The sequence below is a fragment of the Mirounga angustirostris genome, unplaced genomic scaffold (genome assembly GCF_029215605.1).
Source record: "Mirounga angustirostris isolate CCGP_5_RB_7025 unplaced genomic scaffold, mMirAng1.0.hap1 SCAF_2, whole genome shotgun sequence".
In the NCBI taxonomy this organism is placed as follows: domain Eukaryota; kingdom Metazoa; phylum Chordata; class Mammalia; order Carnivora; family Phocidae; genus Mirounga; species Mirounga angustirostris.
Window position 1 is genome coordinate 43,873,809 of NW_026991710.1, and position 16,038 is coordinate 43,889,846.

The window sequence follows — 16,038 nt, forward strand, 5'->3', positions numbered from 1 at the left end:
TCTACTCCAGTGCTCCTTTTACATGATCGACTTTGGTACATAAAACACAGTCACAGCTTCTGCTCTAAACCATGATGTTTATGTCAAGAATTATATATGTATATGTACCTGCATTCTATTTCCATATAATGCCTGTAAGTAAATTTAATAATGCATTGAAAACATGTATCAAAAATTAGGGAAAAGATCACTGTAGGTCTTAACAAGTCATGCCTAAAAATTACATTGCCAAACTCACTATCAGTATTTCTGTAATTCAGAAATGCTGTAAAAGAATTATTACCTTACTACAGTGTGAGTACAAACAATAAACTCTGGCCTTGAATTCCACTGATGATAAGTGATGTAATAATGAGTCTGAAGCCAAATCCACTGTTGTCCCTTGGTGAGGAACCTATAATAACATGATTTGCCTTTCCCATATTGCATTACTAAGAAGAAAAGAGAAAAATATTTATTGATTCATATCATTAGTTATGAATCTGGTTTTTAGCCAAAGCTATAATTTACATTTAAATCTATATACATAATTCTTCTGGCTTTTCAATAACATATTATCAGTTATAAGAAAATGTTATTCTATAGAGATAGCTTAAGGTCCCAAGCAATTAACATATCTTCCACAGTGCCCAACTTAGAATCAGTGATTGCTAATCTCAGATACTTTTCACACACGATACATTTCCAAATACTTAAGAATGAAGTAGTCATGTATTGACTTCCTCCTACTAACAAGAACTGAGGATAACAGCAATAAATAATCACATTTGAGGGTTTTTTCCCCACAGGTACCCTGGCAGGGACTGCATCTTTGGAGCATTTAATTCAAAACTTTAATGAAAATCAGAGTAAGTTAATTGTTTAAAGTAACTGGTAAGTACAGTGTTACCGAAAACATTCTCTGTAGATTGTAAGTTCTGAAGTCTTATAATATATTAAGCAAAAAAAGAGTTCTGTAGTTAAATTAATTTGGGAAACAGTGTTAAACAGTTTTACTTGTCTTTCTTTTCAAAACTATGAGTATGCTAATTTATGTCATGATTCTGGGGGTGAGGAGATGGTAGGGATTGATTACGAAGTGTTTCCCAGGTTTCCTTGACCATAAAATCTGTTTTTAATGGACTGGCATTCTGTGAAACAAACCTTAGGAAATGCTGGTCAGGAATCAATCTCTCTCTGTCTCTCTTCATGAGGAAACCAAGGTCTACAAACTCAATTGCTTGTCCAAAATTACCCAGCTAGTCAGAGAAGTGTACGATCTTGTCAGTACATCATAGAGCTTAGTGCTCCTATCACTTGGAGTGAATGCTTTTTTTTTCTGTGCTGAAATAACTTTACTCTGAACTCTTCCATTTAGTTGATGCTGTAACATGGTTTATTTTTCATATAGAGGCTTACTAGACCAGCCGAAGACATCATGAAAGTATCTTAAATATCTAATTAAGCTTTAGAGGATACTTCAAGAGGGTAGGATTTGGAGAGGAGAATCGGAGAAGCAAATAAAATATCATTAAAACAAACTTCTGAAACAAAGAAAGAATAGCATGTGGTAAAGGGTCTAGATTCTAATCCTGTCTCTGCCACCCATGAGTTCTGGGATTGAGATTAAATTACTTGGCCTTACTGTGCCTCAGTTTACTCATGGAGATAACACTGGTGATGAATAATGGAGATAATGTACATAAATCGTTTAGAATAGTGTCAACCAGGCACAAAGAGATGCTAATGTTCCTGCTGCTAATAACCATAACAGCAGGTAACATTAAGTACTCACTATGGGCTTTCTAAGAGTTTCTTTAAATGTGCCCCTGCCTCCTGGGCAGACTTACATGCCTGGATATCAAAACTTATTAAATAGTGTTATATTTTGACATATACAATTTTCAAAGGAATCTACTTTTCTTACTCTGGATACAGAACTTACACACTTCAAAAACAAGGTTCATTATATATTATAAACCTGTACTTACTATTATAGATTAAAATATGTAAAACAGGAACAAGTTTAAGTTTGATCTAGGATTCCTACTGGTTTGGTTATAAAGTAAAATCTTCCAAAAAAGACAATCTTCCAGTATTTTTCAGAAATACAAAAATGGTTTACAAGTCTGCATTTTATCACCTTCTATTAACACACTCGTTATTTACTTGACTAAAAGCAGTTATTATCACCAGAAATATTAAAATCTACTTACAGTGCTCATGACACTTTGCCAAATTTTCTAGGTCATCCACATGATAGTAATCATAGCCTGATGTTCCCAGAACTTCAAATGGCAAATATCCTATTATAGGTGGTGCCCTAAATTACATATAAAACAATCAATATTATAACTTTTCCCACAATAAGAAATACCTCAACTAGAAATCAGTTTTGGGGGGCACCTGGGTGGCTCAGCTGGTTGAGTGTCAGACTCTTGGTTTCAGCTCAGGTCATAATCTCAGGGTCGTGGGATCGAGCCCTGTGTCTTCGGGCTCCACAACTCTCTGGGGTGTCTGCTTGAGATGCTTTCTCTCCTTCTGCCTCCACCACAACCCCCCTTGACTTGCACACACATGTGCGCGCTCTCTCTCAAATAAATAAATTTTAAATATATATATATATCTTGGGGTGCCTGGGTGGCTCAGTCGGTTAAGAATCTGCCTTTGGCTCAGGTCATGATCCCGGAGTCCTGGGATCAAGCCTGCGGTTGGGCTCCTTGCTTAGCGGGGAGCCTGCTTCTCCCTCTCCCTCTGACCCTCCCCCCTGCTTGTGCTTTTGCTCCATCTCTCTCTCAGATGAATAAATTAAAAAAAAAAAACAAAACTCTAAAAAATAAAATAAATCTTAGAAAAAAGAAAAATCAGTTTTGGGAAGAATCTTTGGTTTTTGAAAAATGGATAATGGATTTGAACATGTGATTAGAAAACGTTTGTCACTAAAACCCATTAATTACATGACTTTTAGCTTTTAAGGGAATTTAAAATGAAGTTACCTGTGATCTAGAAATAGGAACTTCCATTCTAAACTATGTCTAGATGTAAACTCTTCATTAGGTTCTTCAACAGTGCACATTTCCTACAAGCAAATTAAAATTTAGAAATACTGTTCTGTGGCCTTAGAAGAATCCTAAATATTGTTAACCATGAAAGTCATTATTAATTTTTCCCTAATTTATTTTCTAATCACATCTTAATATTCTAGTATTAAAGAATGTGGCAATAAACAGATGCAGAATTCTGGGGGAGTATTTCTCACTCAACATATTTCTCTATTCACTCACATGCCTATAAAACCCTAATTCTAAATTCAGATCTCTCTCCTGAATTACAGTTCTATATTTCTGTCCGGATGTCCCCACGCATCACAAACTCAGTATGTCCTAAAATGAACTAAGTGCTTTACTCCTCATACTCACACAGTTCTGCCTCTTGTTACTGGAGGCATACCTGGTATTGTGCCATCAGTCTAGAAATCTGATAGTCACAAGACAATCTCATTTTCCCTTTTAAAAACCATCTAAATGGCTGTTACCAAATCGTTTCAATTTCACCTTCTAAGTTAAAAAAAAAAAAAAATCTATTTGATCCCATCCATCTTCAGGGTCTTATTAGACTCTAGACTTGACATCACTGGCTCACATTATTCCCATAGCTTCTCCCCAGACAGGTCTCCCTGTTCTTTAACTCATCTTCTATCCTGGCCACAGTTACCTTCTAATACACAAGTAAGATTATGACTTCCCTGCTTAAAACCTTCATGATTTCTCATTTGGTTCGGATAAGGTTTAAACTCTTAGCATGGAGAAACAACAAAGAAACACATTTCTGGACTCTGCTTGCTTTTCTAACCTCATCTCCCACCATTCCTACCCCCTCCACACACAGTAACCCTAGACCCTAGTCATACTCAGCAATGTATTCCAACCTCCTGTGTCCTTGAATGACCTTCTATAGCACAATGTAGTGAATTAAAAGCTTGGGCTTTTGAGAGAATGGGAATTATAATTAATCCCAGTTCTACCACTTAACAGCTGCAACTTTGGCACTTCGCAAAGCCTCAGTTTCCTTAATAATAAATATATATTATAATATATAAATAATAAAATGAGGATCATACTAGCAACTATCTTATAAAGTTATTACAAGAATTAAATGAGATAATACATGTGAATTATGCAGCGATTAGCAAATGTTAGCCCTTGCTATCATTTCCTAAGAACAGAACAAGCAGAGCAAGACTGGATTAAGATCCTCGAACTGCTATTTCAGCATTTTGTCCTAGAATATGGTATCTCCCTAAATTTAAAATCTTAGCCTGGCTTATTTCAAGCCACTTTCTAGTGGTTGAACTGTTTTGCCACTTGTCTACTAATCATCTACTTCTTGGGCCCCAGGGAATAAAATAAATTATCTAACTCAATTTTAAAATTGAAGAAGTAAATTATATGCAATAAAAGGCCACTTGCATATTTCAAAAGAAAATTTCAAAAGCAATCTTTAAAAATTACCTAGATTTTGGCCTTTCCCCTTTAATGTAGATTGTGAACTATACAAAAGTACTCTAAAATTTTGCACAAAAGCAGGACAGGGGTGATACATAACCACTGGCTAACTGCAAAGGAGATATATTTTAAAATGAGTTATAATTTAATGAGTGCCTTGATAACTCATTTCCTTCAAAATAAAATAAGACGAAATCAGAGAGGGAGAGAAACTGTAAGAAACTCTTAACTCTAGGAAACAAACTGAGGGTTGCTGGAGGGGAGGGGGGTTGGGGAATGGGGTAACAGGGTGATGGGCATTAAGGACACTTGATGTAATGAGCACTGGGTGTTACATGCAACTGATGAATCACTAAACTCTACCTCTGAAACTAATAATACAGTATATGTTAATTAGCTGATTTTAAATTAAAAAATTAGCATGACCAAGTATATTTAATGACTCATGATCATTACGCTTTAATGTTTGTAAGAAATATCAGTTATTCTGGAAACAACAAAAAAATTACATAAAGATAGTTCTCATAATATGAAGTGAAATCCTCTTTGGAAAATAAAATTAGAAACATACCTTGATGAATTGAGGTGTAGCTAATCTCACAGTAGCTACAAAACAAACTCTATCATCATAAGAAGGTCTGTGTGTGCGTTGTATAGTTCCTTCAAAACCATTGTGTGCTGAAGTGGATACTAAAACAAGGAAATACGTATCATCAGTTACTCCAGTAAAATCTAGTTATTGATGTTCAAACATCTGTGTCTTTAAGAGTTTAAAGAAATACCAAGTTAAAATTCACTATATTTTTAACTCACCACTGTTTAAAGATTTGAAATTTCCTATGAATTTTACATATTCATAGGTAGACGGCTCCTTTGGGTCTATTGTTCCTCGAAGCATATGACAACAGAATTCTAACTGATTTTTTGCTGAAATGAGAAAAAAATGTGATGTATTTGTGGTTTATCATAATGAATGATCTATAAGATGATAAAAGTTGTGTAAGTTTATAATCACTATTTTCTCCAATAGAAGTCCTCAAGGACATTTTATTTAGTCCATAAAAGTAGAATATCTTTAGGAGATGATCTCACCTTGTTCTTAACAGAGAAGACAGACCTTCTGATATAAGCAACTGTATGTTTCCCCACTTTTATCTGTCCTTCCTTCTCATTCTTCACTCTAATGTCAAAGAAAGGTTTTGCTTCCCATTACAAGCTAATGCTTCTCTCTACTTGCAACAGCCTCTCCTACCTTCTCTAGGACTAGGGGCACACCACTGTCATTCATTCCTCTAGAATCCATACATTCTCTTCTTTGGGCCCTTACTTTCCAATTTTAAATTTGTCCAGGTCTTTCCATCTTAAACAAAGAGTTTTGCATGCTATTCTTTTTAGTATCATAGATCTTCCTTTTTATTATGTACTCTAGTTTTCATAGATTCATCTCCCTTAACTTCATGAAATGTGGTGTTAGTCTTTACACCTCTGAAGAAATCTGTCTTCTGAAGATCACCAACATTTGTATTGTTAACTTAAATGATCTTTCCTTGTTGTTTCTACCTCTTTAAAACTTATTACATCTTCATCCCCATAACATGAAACTTACCTTCCTACCTTATTGACCATTTCTATAAACCTCAGTCAATCTATTTTCAAACTATGGGCATTCGCAAATGTTCTTTTTAGGGGCGCCTGGGTGGCTCAGTCAGTTAAGCATCTGCCTTCAGCTCGGCTCGTGATCCCAGGGTCCTGGGATCGAGCTCCACGTCGGGCTCCTTGCTCAGCGGGAAGCCTGCTTCTCCCTCTCCCTCTGCCTGCCACTCCCCCTGCTTGTGCTCTCTCTCACTCTCTCTCTATGTCAAATAAATAAAATCTTAAAAAAAAAAAAAAGTTCTCTTTATCTTTTACTATCCCTTATAAACGTATTGGCATTGGTAAATTTATTTACTCCTAAATCTCTCTCCCTAACATTTTATGTAAGACCAAATCTCATGTCACTATTTGCTTTAGGACATTTCTACTTGATTGTCCCACCAAGTAACTTAAACTCAAAATATCTGGAAGTGAACTTATCCCTCTTTCTTCTAAGCCAGCTGTTCTCCTTTGTCCTATGTGTGTTATCTCCCCAGTTAGAAACCCTATCAATTTGGTCTCTTCTCTACCTAACATATGCCCCAAAACTAATCTGTCTCCAGAACCTGCTATTTATTTCACCAAGGAAGCTCTCATTAGTCATTTTTTCCAACTGAGCTTCCAATACCACCAATTTAGTAGACAAATTACCCTGCATCCAGGTAACTGCAAAATGTATTTTTTAAGCTTCTACACTCCTGCCGCTCAAATTCAATCTTGCCTACTACTCTTAGACTAATATTACCTTCATCATTATTTCAGCACTCAAGGACTAGCAACACCTCTTTTCACTCACAGCATCAAACTCATACTCTTCTTTCATTACCATGAATGGCTTTATTATCAAACTCAACAGATTCAAAATCTAACTACTTTCTTCCTAAAACCTTCCCCACTGATGATCCCTGGCCACTTGGTCACCTGTGCCCAATACCAAGTCCTCTTGAGTTTATCTACTCAACACTCATTTATATACATCCTTCCATCCTTAACTTCTATTGCTATTCTTACCTCCAGTCTGGTCCTTTCAAAATTTTCCACCTGAGATATATTTTTTTCACACCACTTTTTTTCAAATCCCCTTTCACTGGCTCCTCACTATGTAAAAAATAAAAATCAAACTCCTTAGGATGAACTATTAAGCCCAATTTCCTTCTCTGGACACAAATCATACCACATGTACTGCCCACCCACCTTCATTATGGCCCAAATGACCAGCTTACAGAATCCTGAATTTTCTAAGCAATTTCCCCTTATATATCACGTTACTCCTTTGGCATGAACACCTTTTTTCTGGGGAAATGAATTTATTTTGTATATTAATTGTTTAACTAGGGGTCAGGAAGTCATTTAATTAAAGCTTTTCTCTATCAGAAAGTACTGTTGCCAACCTCACCTCTGATCTTGGAAGCAGAAGTCTAAGAGCTGTCTTTCTGCCAGAGGCTTGCTTGCATTCAGGTCTCCAGCCAATTCTGCTCTTATGAAGGCCTCTAATGTGGACCTTTTCGCCTCTGTCCACCTACTGCTATGTCCCAGGGTTCCAGCTTTCTTCTCTTTGCTCTATACGTTTACCTCAAGCAATGCCATTCAATCCACAACGTCAAGCACTATTTATAGACATATAACTGGCCTCTATATCCAGCCCAGGTCTCTTTCCTGGAATGGTCTATCTGTCAATGTCATAAGAACTTGATTTTTTTAATAACTTAATTTTTAAGCAATTATAAATAGGCTTCAAATGGATTCTCCTTGTCTCTAGTTCTTCTCGACTCCTGACAGACTATCCATTCTTAACAACGATAGACATTCATACATAGTTACACATAAATGTATGTGTGTGTGTCTCTATTCTTGGACAGTTAGTATGCTACAGAATTTCAGGGTTCAAAATACAAATAATTTTTAAAATGATGAATCGATATTACCAGAAAAGTCAAATATTCGAAATGAAAAAAAGTGATTAAACACTAAACGGTGTTAAAACAATTTCAGATTAAACAAGGGTTAATTTAGTGGAGAAAATGAGACATTCAGGTCAAATTAATTTGTCAAATGAATCTAAGAGAAATGTCTGATTATACCATAGTATTTTGTACTTCTTGAAGGCAAGGACTATTTTTCACTATTCTCGGCACTCTTATGATATAGCACAAGTTCCAGGCATATTAAATATATCCAATAAATGATAACTTAATTCTGTTTAATAAAGCAATTTCCTTTACTTAATAATATTTTGAAATACATAAGTTATTTTTTTCTAAAGTTTCAATGTTCAATTGGTTAGTGATGGTGAAAATGAGAATATCTTAATTTTCTCTCATTTCATTCAAAAAGATTTTTTCTTAATTAATACATTGCCAAGTTCCATTTTTGTGTAAAATACATTTTTATGGCAAAGCCATTGTAACAAAAAAGATGGGCTTTCAATATACCCTGAGAGTATGGTCATAATTCTAATATGGTCATAATTCCATTAGATATATATAAATATTTAAAAAGGAGCTAATAGGGTATATGGAATGATGCTATTTGTTAATATGGTTTGACACATCTGTGTTTGTTACAAACGTACAAAAGTAAAGGAAAATGCAACCAAATACATTTAACTTTTTTGCTTGATGGTGACTACTTACATTTTAAATATTCAGGGGTTAATGAATCACTTTCCAGCAGATGAGTAGAGAGTATTTTATAAACCTCTGAATGTTCCCCCTCTGGGATAAAATTAAATATACTTTGATCCACAAGATCAGACTGAAAAAGAAATTTTTAAAAAATAAAATAATTTTAGTGATTCAAGATACATGTATTTTAAAAGTGTATCACGGGGTGCCTGGGTGGCTCAGTCGGTTAAGCGTCTGCCTTCGGCTCAGGCCATGATCCCAGGGTCCTGGGATAGAGTCCCACATTGGGCTTCCTGCTCAGCGGGGAGTCTGCTTCTCCCTCTCCCTCTGCCACTCCCCCTCCCCTTGTGCTCGCTCTCTCTCTCTCTGTCAAATGAATAAATAAAATCTTATTTAAAAAAGGGAAAAAAATAAAAGCATATCATCATTCTTAAAACATCACATGAGCATATGGCTTTCAATTATCTACAAAAACTGACAAATGCCAAGTTATCGAGCACAACTCAAAAAACAAGAGAAGGTGGAAGAAGGTTAACATGACCTCCATGCCTCTGATACTAGTGTCATCAGATCTATGATCAGTATGACTGTGAAAGTCTGATAAATTATTTGCAAAGGCAAGTTTCACCAAATGTGAACATTTACTATATAACAGGACTAAGAAAGTTTATTAGAAAAATCTTTGGCTACAAGATACAGCCTTACCATATATCCAAACCTCTAGTAAATTATGGCGGTATATACTATAACAAAGGACCAAAGCATTAGCCACTGGCTAAGTGAAGAGGAGATCTGATTTGGTGTTATTTCAATTGTCCAGTGTGTCCTTTCTTTTTTATTTCATTTTTCCAGCCATCTATCCTGTATCCCATTGTCAAAAGCCTTGCTTTTAGATAACAAAAGAGGCAAGTAGTATGTTAAGCATTACAATCCTTGCTAAAAATATGGCTTTAACCATGGTTTAGTAACCAACATTCATTTGACAAACATCAGGTTATCCATGATGTGCCATGGCTGCGGAATCAAAAATGACAAGGGGTGCCTGGGTGGTTCAGTCAGTTAAGTGCCTACCTTTGGCTCAGGTCATGATCTCAGGGTCCCGGGATTGAGTCCTGAGTCGGACTCCATGCTCAGCAGGGAGTCTGCTTCTCCCTCTCCCTCAGCCTTTTCCCCACTCATGCACAAGTGCACTCTCTCTCTCTCAGATAAATAAATAAAAATAACAACATAATAATAATAAAAAAAGAACCACTGACAAAACTTCAGTGACTTCACATTTCCTACCAAATCTAGTACATTCTACTTGGGTTCTCTACATTTTCAAACTGCCCCCATGGAATTCTGGGAACAGTGAAGTGGCATCTCAAAAACTGTGGAGGAAAGGGTGGAGGGTAAGGGAAGTGGGAAGGTGTTGTGAAGGCCGGGCTAAGGGGGGCTAAGGGTCTTTCCCCCTGCATTCAACCAAAGCACTTCCATTGTTTCTATTTTAAACACTGTAAAGCTTTTGTTAAAAGCAAAACAAACAAAAAACCCCCAAAGAACAATAAAGAACAACCATGGGGGCTAGTGGGAGGTAAGAAAGGGGTGTTTTACTACTCTCCACACAAGCCATACATTCACATTCTTTCTTTTCTCTAGCCTTCCTCGTCTACCCCATGAAGTAGAATATCCTCCCCCCTCTTTCCACAGATTTGTACCCTCTAACCTTTCAAAGTTCAGTTCAAATGATTTCCTTTCTTGCCCTTTGCAACGATGTGGATGGAACTAGAGGGGATTATGCTAAGTGAAATAGGTCAGTCAGAGAAAGACAATTATCATATGATTTCAGTCATGTAGAATTTAAGAAACAAAACAGATGAACATAGGGGAAGGGAAGGAAAAATAAAATAAGATAAAAATTGAGAGGGAGGCAAACCATAAGAGATGCTGAATTCTAGGAAACAAACAGGATTGCTGGAGGGGAGGTGGGTGGGGGGAATGGGATAACTGGGGATGGGCATTAGGAGGGCACTTGATATAATGAGCTCTGGGTGTTATACGCAACTGTGAATCATTAAATTCTACCTCCGAAACAAATTTTAAAAAAAGCATTCTCTTTAACACCATAATCCACAGTAAAAATAAAATTCCTTTAGTATTTATTACTCATATCATTCATTTTCAATAAAAAATACTTGTTATATTTCAATGCCTATGCCCTGCTACCCCATGAGTGAACAAAAGGGCCCTATCTCTTACACCTTTATCTCCTGTCCTTCAAATCAAGGCACATTAGACTACACTTTGCACATAACAGTAAAATATTTTGGATTAAAGAGTTATTTGATAAAGGTTTTAGGGATAACCATATCAAAAATATATCTGTATTTTAATGAAATTTTGCTGAAAGTCTGAAAAACCTCTAGAAGTAATGAACTAAAAATTCAAGCATGAATAAGAACAAAAGCTAGAAAACTACTTTTGTTTTCTATAAATATAAAAATATATAAATCTATATTCTATATATAGAGAGATATAATCTATAAATATAAAAATAAAATAATATCAGTAATATAAGCATTGATACTAATATAAAAAATTGTCTTAACAGAAAAATAAGACACCAATTTGAAAAGCTAAAACTTTCATTTTGGAAGTGATTATAGTTTTCTATTATTTATTCTTATCTATAATTTCTTCTACTATTTCAGTAAATTATGATTTAAGCCATGTTACCCTTACAGGAGGTTTCATATTCATAGAGAAAATATGAAAGACTAGTAGAGAGTGGTATGGTCAGAGGCGATCCTTCCCCACCATTCTGCTTCCCCTGACACTTGATAATCTGAAATGTCAGAGTTAGCAGGCAACTAATTAATGTGTCAAACTTTCCTTTAACCACTACACTTAAAATCTCTAAATGAAGCTGATCATACTTGATGTTGGCAAACCATCCACTCAGTTCCCAAACACAATTCAGAGGAAAGAAAATAAAATGGTAGCTATCTAGATCCTTCTATCTCTCTCAATCATTTTCATGAAGAAGAAATATAAAACCTGCTGTTTATAATGTGACATAAACCAATAGTCTTTCTATTTTCATTCTTTCCTTTTCTTAAACTGGAAGTTTGTGCCTCTTAATCCCCTTCTCCTATTTCATCCATCCTCCCGCTCCCCCATCTCCTCTGGCACCACTAGTTTGTTCTCTGTGCTTAAGAGTCTGTTGGGGTTTTTTATTCATTCGTTTTATTTTTCAGATTCCACATGTAAGTGAAACTATCTGGTATTTATCTTTCTCTATCTGACTTATTTCACTTAGTATAATACCCTCTAGTTCCATCCGCATTGTTGCAAAGGGCAAGATCTCATTCTTTTTTATGGCTGAGTAGTATTCCATTACACACACACACACACACACACCACACCATCTGTATCCATTCATCTATTGATGAACACTTGGGTTGCTTCCATATCTTGGCTATTATAAATAATGCTGAAATAAAAACAGGGGTACATACATCTTTCTGAATTAGTGTTTGTGTTTTCTTTGGGTAAATACCCAGGAGTGCAATTACTGGATCATACAGGCCTTTTTGTTTTTTTCTACAGTAGGTCAGTGTGACCATTTACTGGAAACTATTCACTCTTACCAATTTCCTTTTCTTTCAGGTAGACAACCAACAGTTAAATTACTGCTGTTAGTTTGGAAATATAAACACAAGTTGCTTAAAAAGGACTAAAAGCTCCTCTGGAAAAAAATGTCAAATATATGTTAGATACAACCACTGTGTTCCTTTTGTACAGGCATAAGGAACAAAAATTTTGGCTCTATCAAATAAGCTTTCAAAATCATCATATGACTATTCAAAAAAATTCTAAATTGTATTTCTGTATACTATATTTATACCAAAGTCTGCACTGACTTTCTTAAAACACACGTTTATACTTCCCAACTAACAAGAAGAGCAGGAAAGGAAAGGAAAAGTATCTTCAGAGCAGCACTCTTACTCTTAGACTCTGTTACATTGTAACACGGTTAATCACCCCCAATATTACATGTGATTACAAGTGTAATATATCCTCTCTCAGGAACACATTTAAGCAAGTGTGAGGAAATCAATCTTAACTTGTCAAATGTTACCAATTTTAAGTTCCCAGTAAAGAGATCTTTTTGTGTTGGCACTTTCACTAAATTCTTGCATAATTAAGTCCTATTTTTCTGGGTAGATGTCTGCTGATAACACAAAGGCAGGTTGGGCTAAGGAGGTCTAAAATCCCTTCTGATGCTGAGGTTGTACGACCCTATGATTTTGTTACAGAACATCAGACCAAGAGGGGAAAAAAAAATAATAAAATTCCTTCTCCTGATTATTAGCCACAAATAAGTTAAAATGTGCCTGTTAATTTCGTAAGTATGAAGCAACAAAGTTAAGAAAAATATTTTTTGCAGGACCTAAAGTATCAGTTTTATAATTTCATAGTCAGAATTAGAATTTAAAAATTTTAAGTCCTATTGACAATGGCAAATTTTAATTTCTCAAGAGAACTGAATTATAAACACTAAAGCCTAACTTGGGGATTTGCTAATGTTTCTTTCCTTTCAGGCAACAGCCAAAATTCTATTTTAGACAATATTTTGCATATTAAATAGTTTGCATATTAAATAGTTTGCATATTAAAACAAAAAGAAATTATTTTAAACTATTTGTTACAGTTAATTTTTACTGACAACTCAAAATAGAAAAGCACATATTGTTTTCTTTTATTATGCATAATCCTAAACAAATGTTATTTCATTTTCTCAAAAGACACTTGTGCTTATGTTTTCAAACCATTAAATAACATATAATTCAGCAATGTCAGTGGTATGAGGCTAAGTATCCAAAGTAACCGGAGAAAAGCAAAAAACTGTTTTTAAAAAGCTACTATTAACTCAGAATGAAATGAAATGGGTCTACTGGATCAGCAGCAATCTTGTCTACCAAAAAATTCACCTGCCAGTCTATAAGCTTTGGCTGACACAACTAAAAAGATCCAGAAGATGTGAATAACAGAGGAAACTCGGTATGGGGCATATGGGAACACTCTGTACTATCTTCTTCATTTTTCTGTAAATCTAAAAATAGCCTAAAATTAAAAGTTAAAAAAAAAAAAAAACAAAACCCAGGAGGGAATCTGAAGCAAAGAGGGTTTTCGTTAAGGGGGAAAACATTAATGATTGAACACTTAAATCAAAACTAGACCTACTGTAGAATCTGGTCGTTTAAGTGTGGAGTTTATTCTTTTGGTAACGTAGAAAGTAGCAGAACAATCAGAGGAAGGGAAATAGTGCTTTTCACTATCTCTTGAAAGAAACCTTTACAGAAGAGTTTGCTTTGTAGTGTTATAAGTCTTCAAAAGATGGGCAATTTAAGAATATTTATAAGTAACTTCAGAATATTTATACTACAAGCCCTATCTTAGGTAAGAACAATTACATTTCTTAAACAATTACATTTTAAATAAAAACTTCAAATTTATAAAAACTGTCAACTGTAGCACAGCACCTAGCATACAGTGGGACACAGAGTATTCAATAAATATATGTTTAATAAAACAGCAAACAACAAAATATAATTCAGGTATTCACCATCCTAATCAAAATTACACAATATAATTCTTTTCTAATTCTGTACTCTTTTAGTCATATTGAAAACAAATTGAATATGGTTATAAAACTCTCATTTCTAGCACAGACCACAAAAATTCTGTATCTATTATTTTTAGTGTGTTATTCTAAGTTATTCTTTTGAGAAAATTATTTGAGTTCCTCCAAAAGGAGGAAATACCTCCCTAGAAAATTAGTTATTCTCAAGATATTTCCAGTGATTTAACAACACTGTCACCAGGCTGTTTAAAAAGGAAACACTGAAAACAGCATTAGAATCAGGAGGGCAGAGGTTAGATACAGTGGCAGTTAAATATTAGTTACTGCCAAACAGGGAGACATGGTTAGAGCTCTCGTCCCCCTCTAGCCACTGTTCCACACTGCTCTGGAGGTCCTCTTCCTCATGCTTTAGAACATTTAAAATAGGCATTAGATAAGAAAGAGATCACAGGATACTTACTGGTAAATGTTCAAGTAATGAAGTTATACTCTCAGACACATATATTATGCTTCCATCTGTCATGATTGCTAAAAAAAAACCATCAAGAGCCTGAAATTAAACATAATGGTCAGTTAAGTGAAAAGAAAAAATGTACAGGACAGAAAAGAAAAAAATCTAATTAAATGACAAAGGACTTAATGTGGAATTTCCAGAGCGCTGCCAAATGCTAGCTTTTCCCTTTACAATACTTAGTACATATCTTTGCGCATTCTTAAATGCTTCTGGAAAAAAAAAAAAATCACACTATGGTCATATATGGGATAGCTGGCTTCTAAAACCTAGATACCTAATGTTCTACCATTATTATATGTATATTATATGAAAATTGCCGTATCTGAAGCACAAATGACATCAATGCTATGTCTGACACACGAAAACACATTTCCACCTTTTGGATATATTAACAAAAAGGTGTTTGACTGAAGCTTAAGGAGATACATGGGGGATAAAGTGAAAGGGAAATTAAGCTGAAAAAGTATGCTGGGGTCAGATCATGAAAGGCCTTGAATACCAGGTCAAGACATAAGGACTTTGTTCAAAAGTAGTCTAGAAACAGTATGTACATGCATTTAGAAGAAATAGAATTAAGTTAGGAAAATCTCAGAGGTTTTTGGAAGAGTCAGGGAGGTTAGTGAAAATCTGAATGAAATTAGTAGCAGTAAGAACAGAGAAGGACTTAGGCAAGCATTGAGAAATAGGAAATTAGAGTTCAGGAGAGAAGCTGGTACAGGGAATACAATACTTAATAATAAAGCAATCCTGTACTTTATATTTTATAAAATATTTTCACTTGAGAACCCTAGGCACAGAGGTGACAGCTGAAGAAATACGATCCGCAAAAGACAGAAACATGTCACAGAAAATCCTTAGAGTAATTATCTACACATGGCGACAAGGAGGAGAACAGGACCAGAGAAAATGACAGAGAATATAGAAAACACTATTGTCAAGGAAGGCAATGGAAGAGAAAATGACAAGGTGAGTGAGGAGGAAGAGGGATGGTTCACTGTAAAATCAGATCAAATATAGGATAAGGACTAAGAAAATGAGAAGTGAATTTTGGTGACTTTAAAGAGTTATGTCAGGGGCGCCTGGGTGGCTCAGTCGGTTAAGCGACTGCCTTCAGCTCAGGTCATGATCCCAGGGTCCTGGGATCAAGCCCCGCATCGG

At 35.2% G+C, this 16,038-nt stretch overlaps 1 protein-coding gene across 17 annotated transcripts in view; it reads right to left on the minus strand.

Moving 5' to 3' along the window:
* CLOCK (clock circadian regulator) overlaps positions 1–16,038 on the minus strand; it is a 152,333-nt gene that overhangs the window by 45,318 nt on the left and 90,977 nt on the right. For all 17 annotated transcript variants that reach the window (XM_064584503.1, XM_064584500.1, XM_045881121.3 and 14 more), the window contains 7 exons: positions 14,827–14,916; positions 8,750–8,870; positions 5,298–5,411; positions 5,056–5,174; positions 2,976–3,058; positions 2,196–2,302; positions 284–431 (listed from right to left, as the gene is read on the minus strand). In XM_064584503.1, the coding sequence (XP_064440573.1) occupies positions 284–431; positions 2,196–2,302; positions 2,976–3,058; positions 5,056–5,174; positions 5,298–5,411; positions 8,750–8,870; positions 14,827–14,916 (782 nt within the window). The remainder of the gene's footprint in view (positions 1–283; positions 432–2,195; positions 2,303–2,975; positions 3,059–5,055; positions 5,175–5,297; positions 5,412–8,749; positions 8,871–14,826; positions 14,917–16,038) is intronic.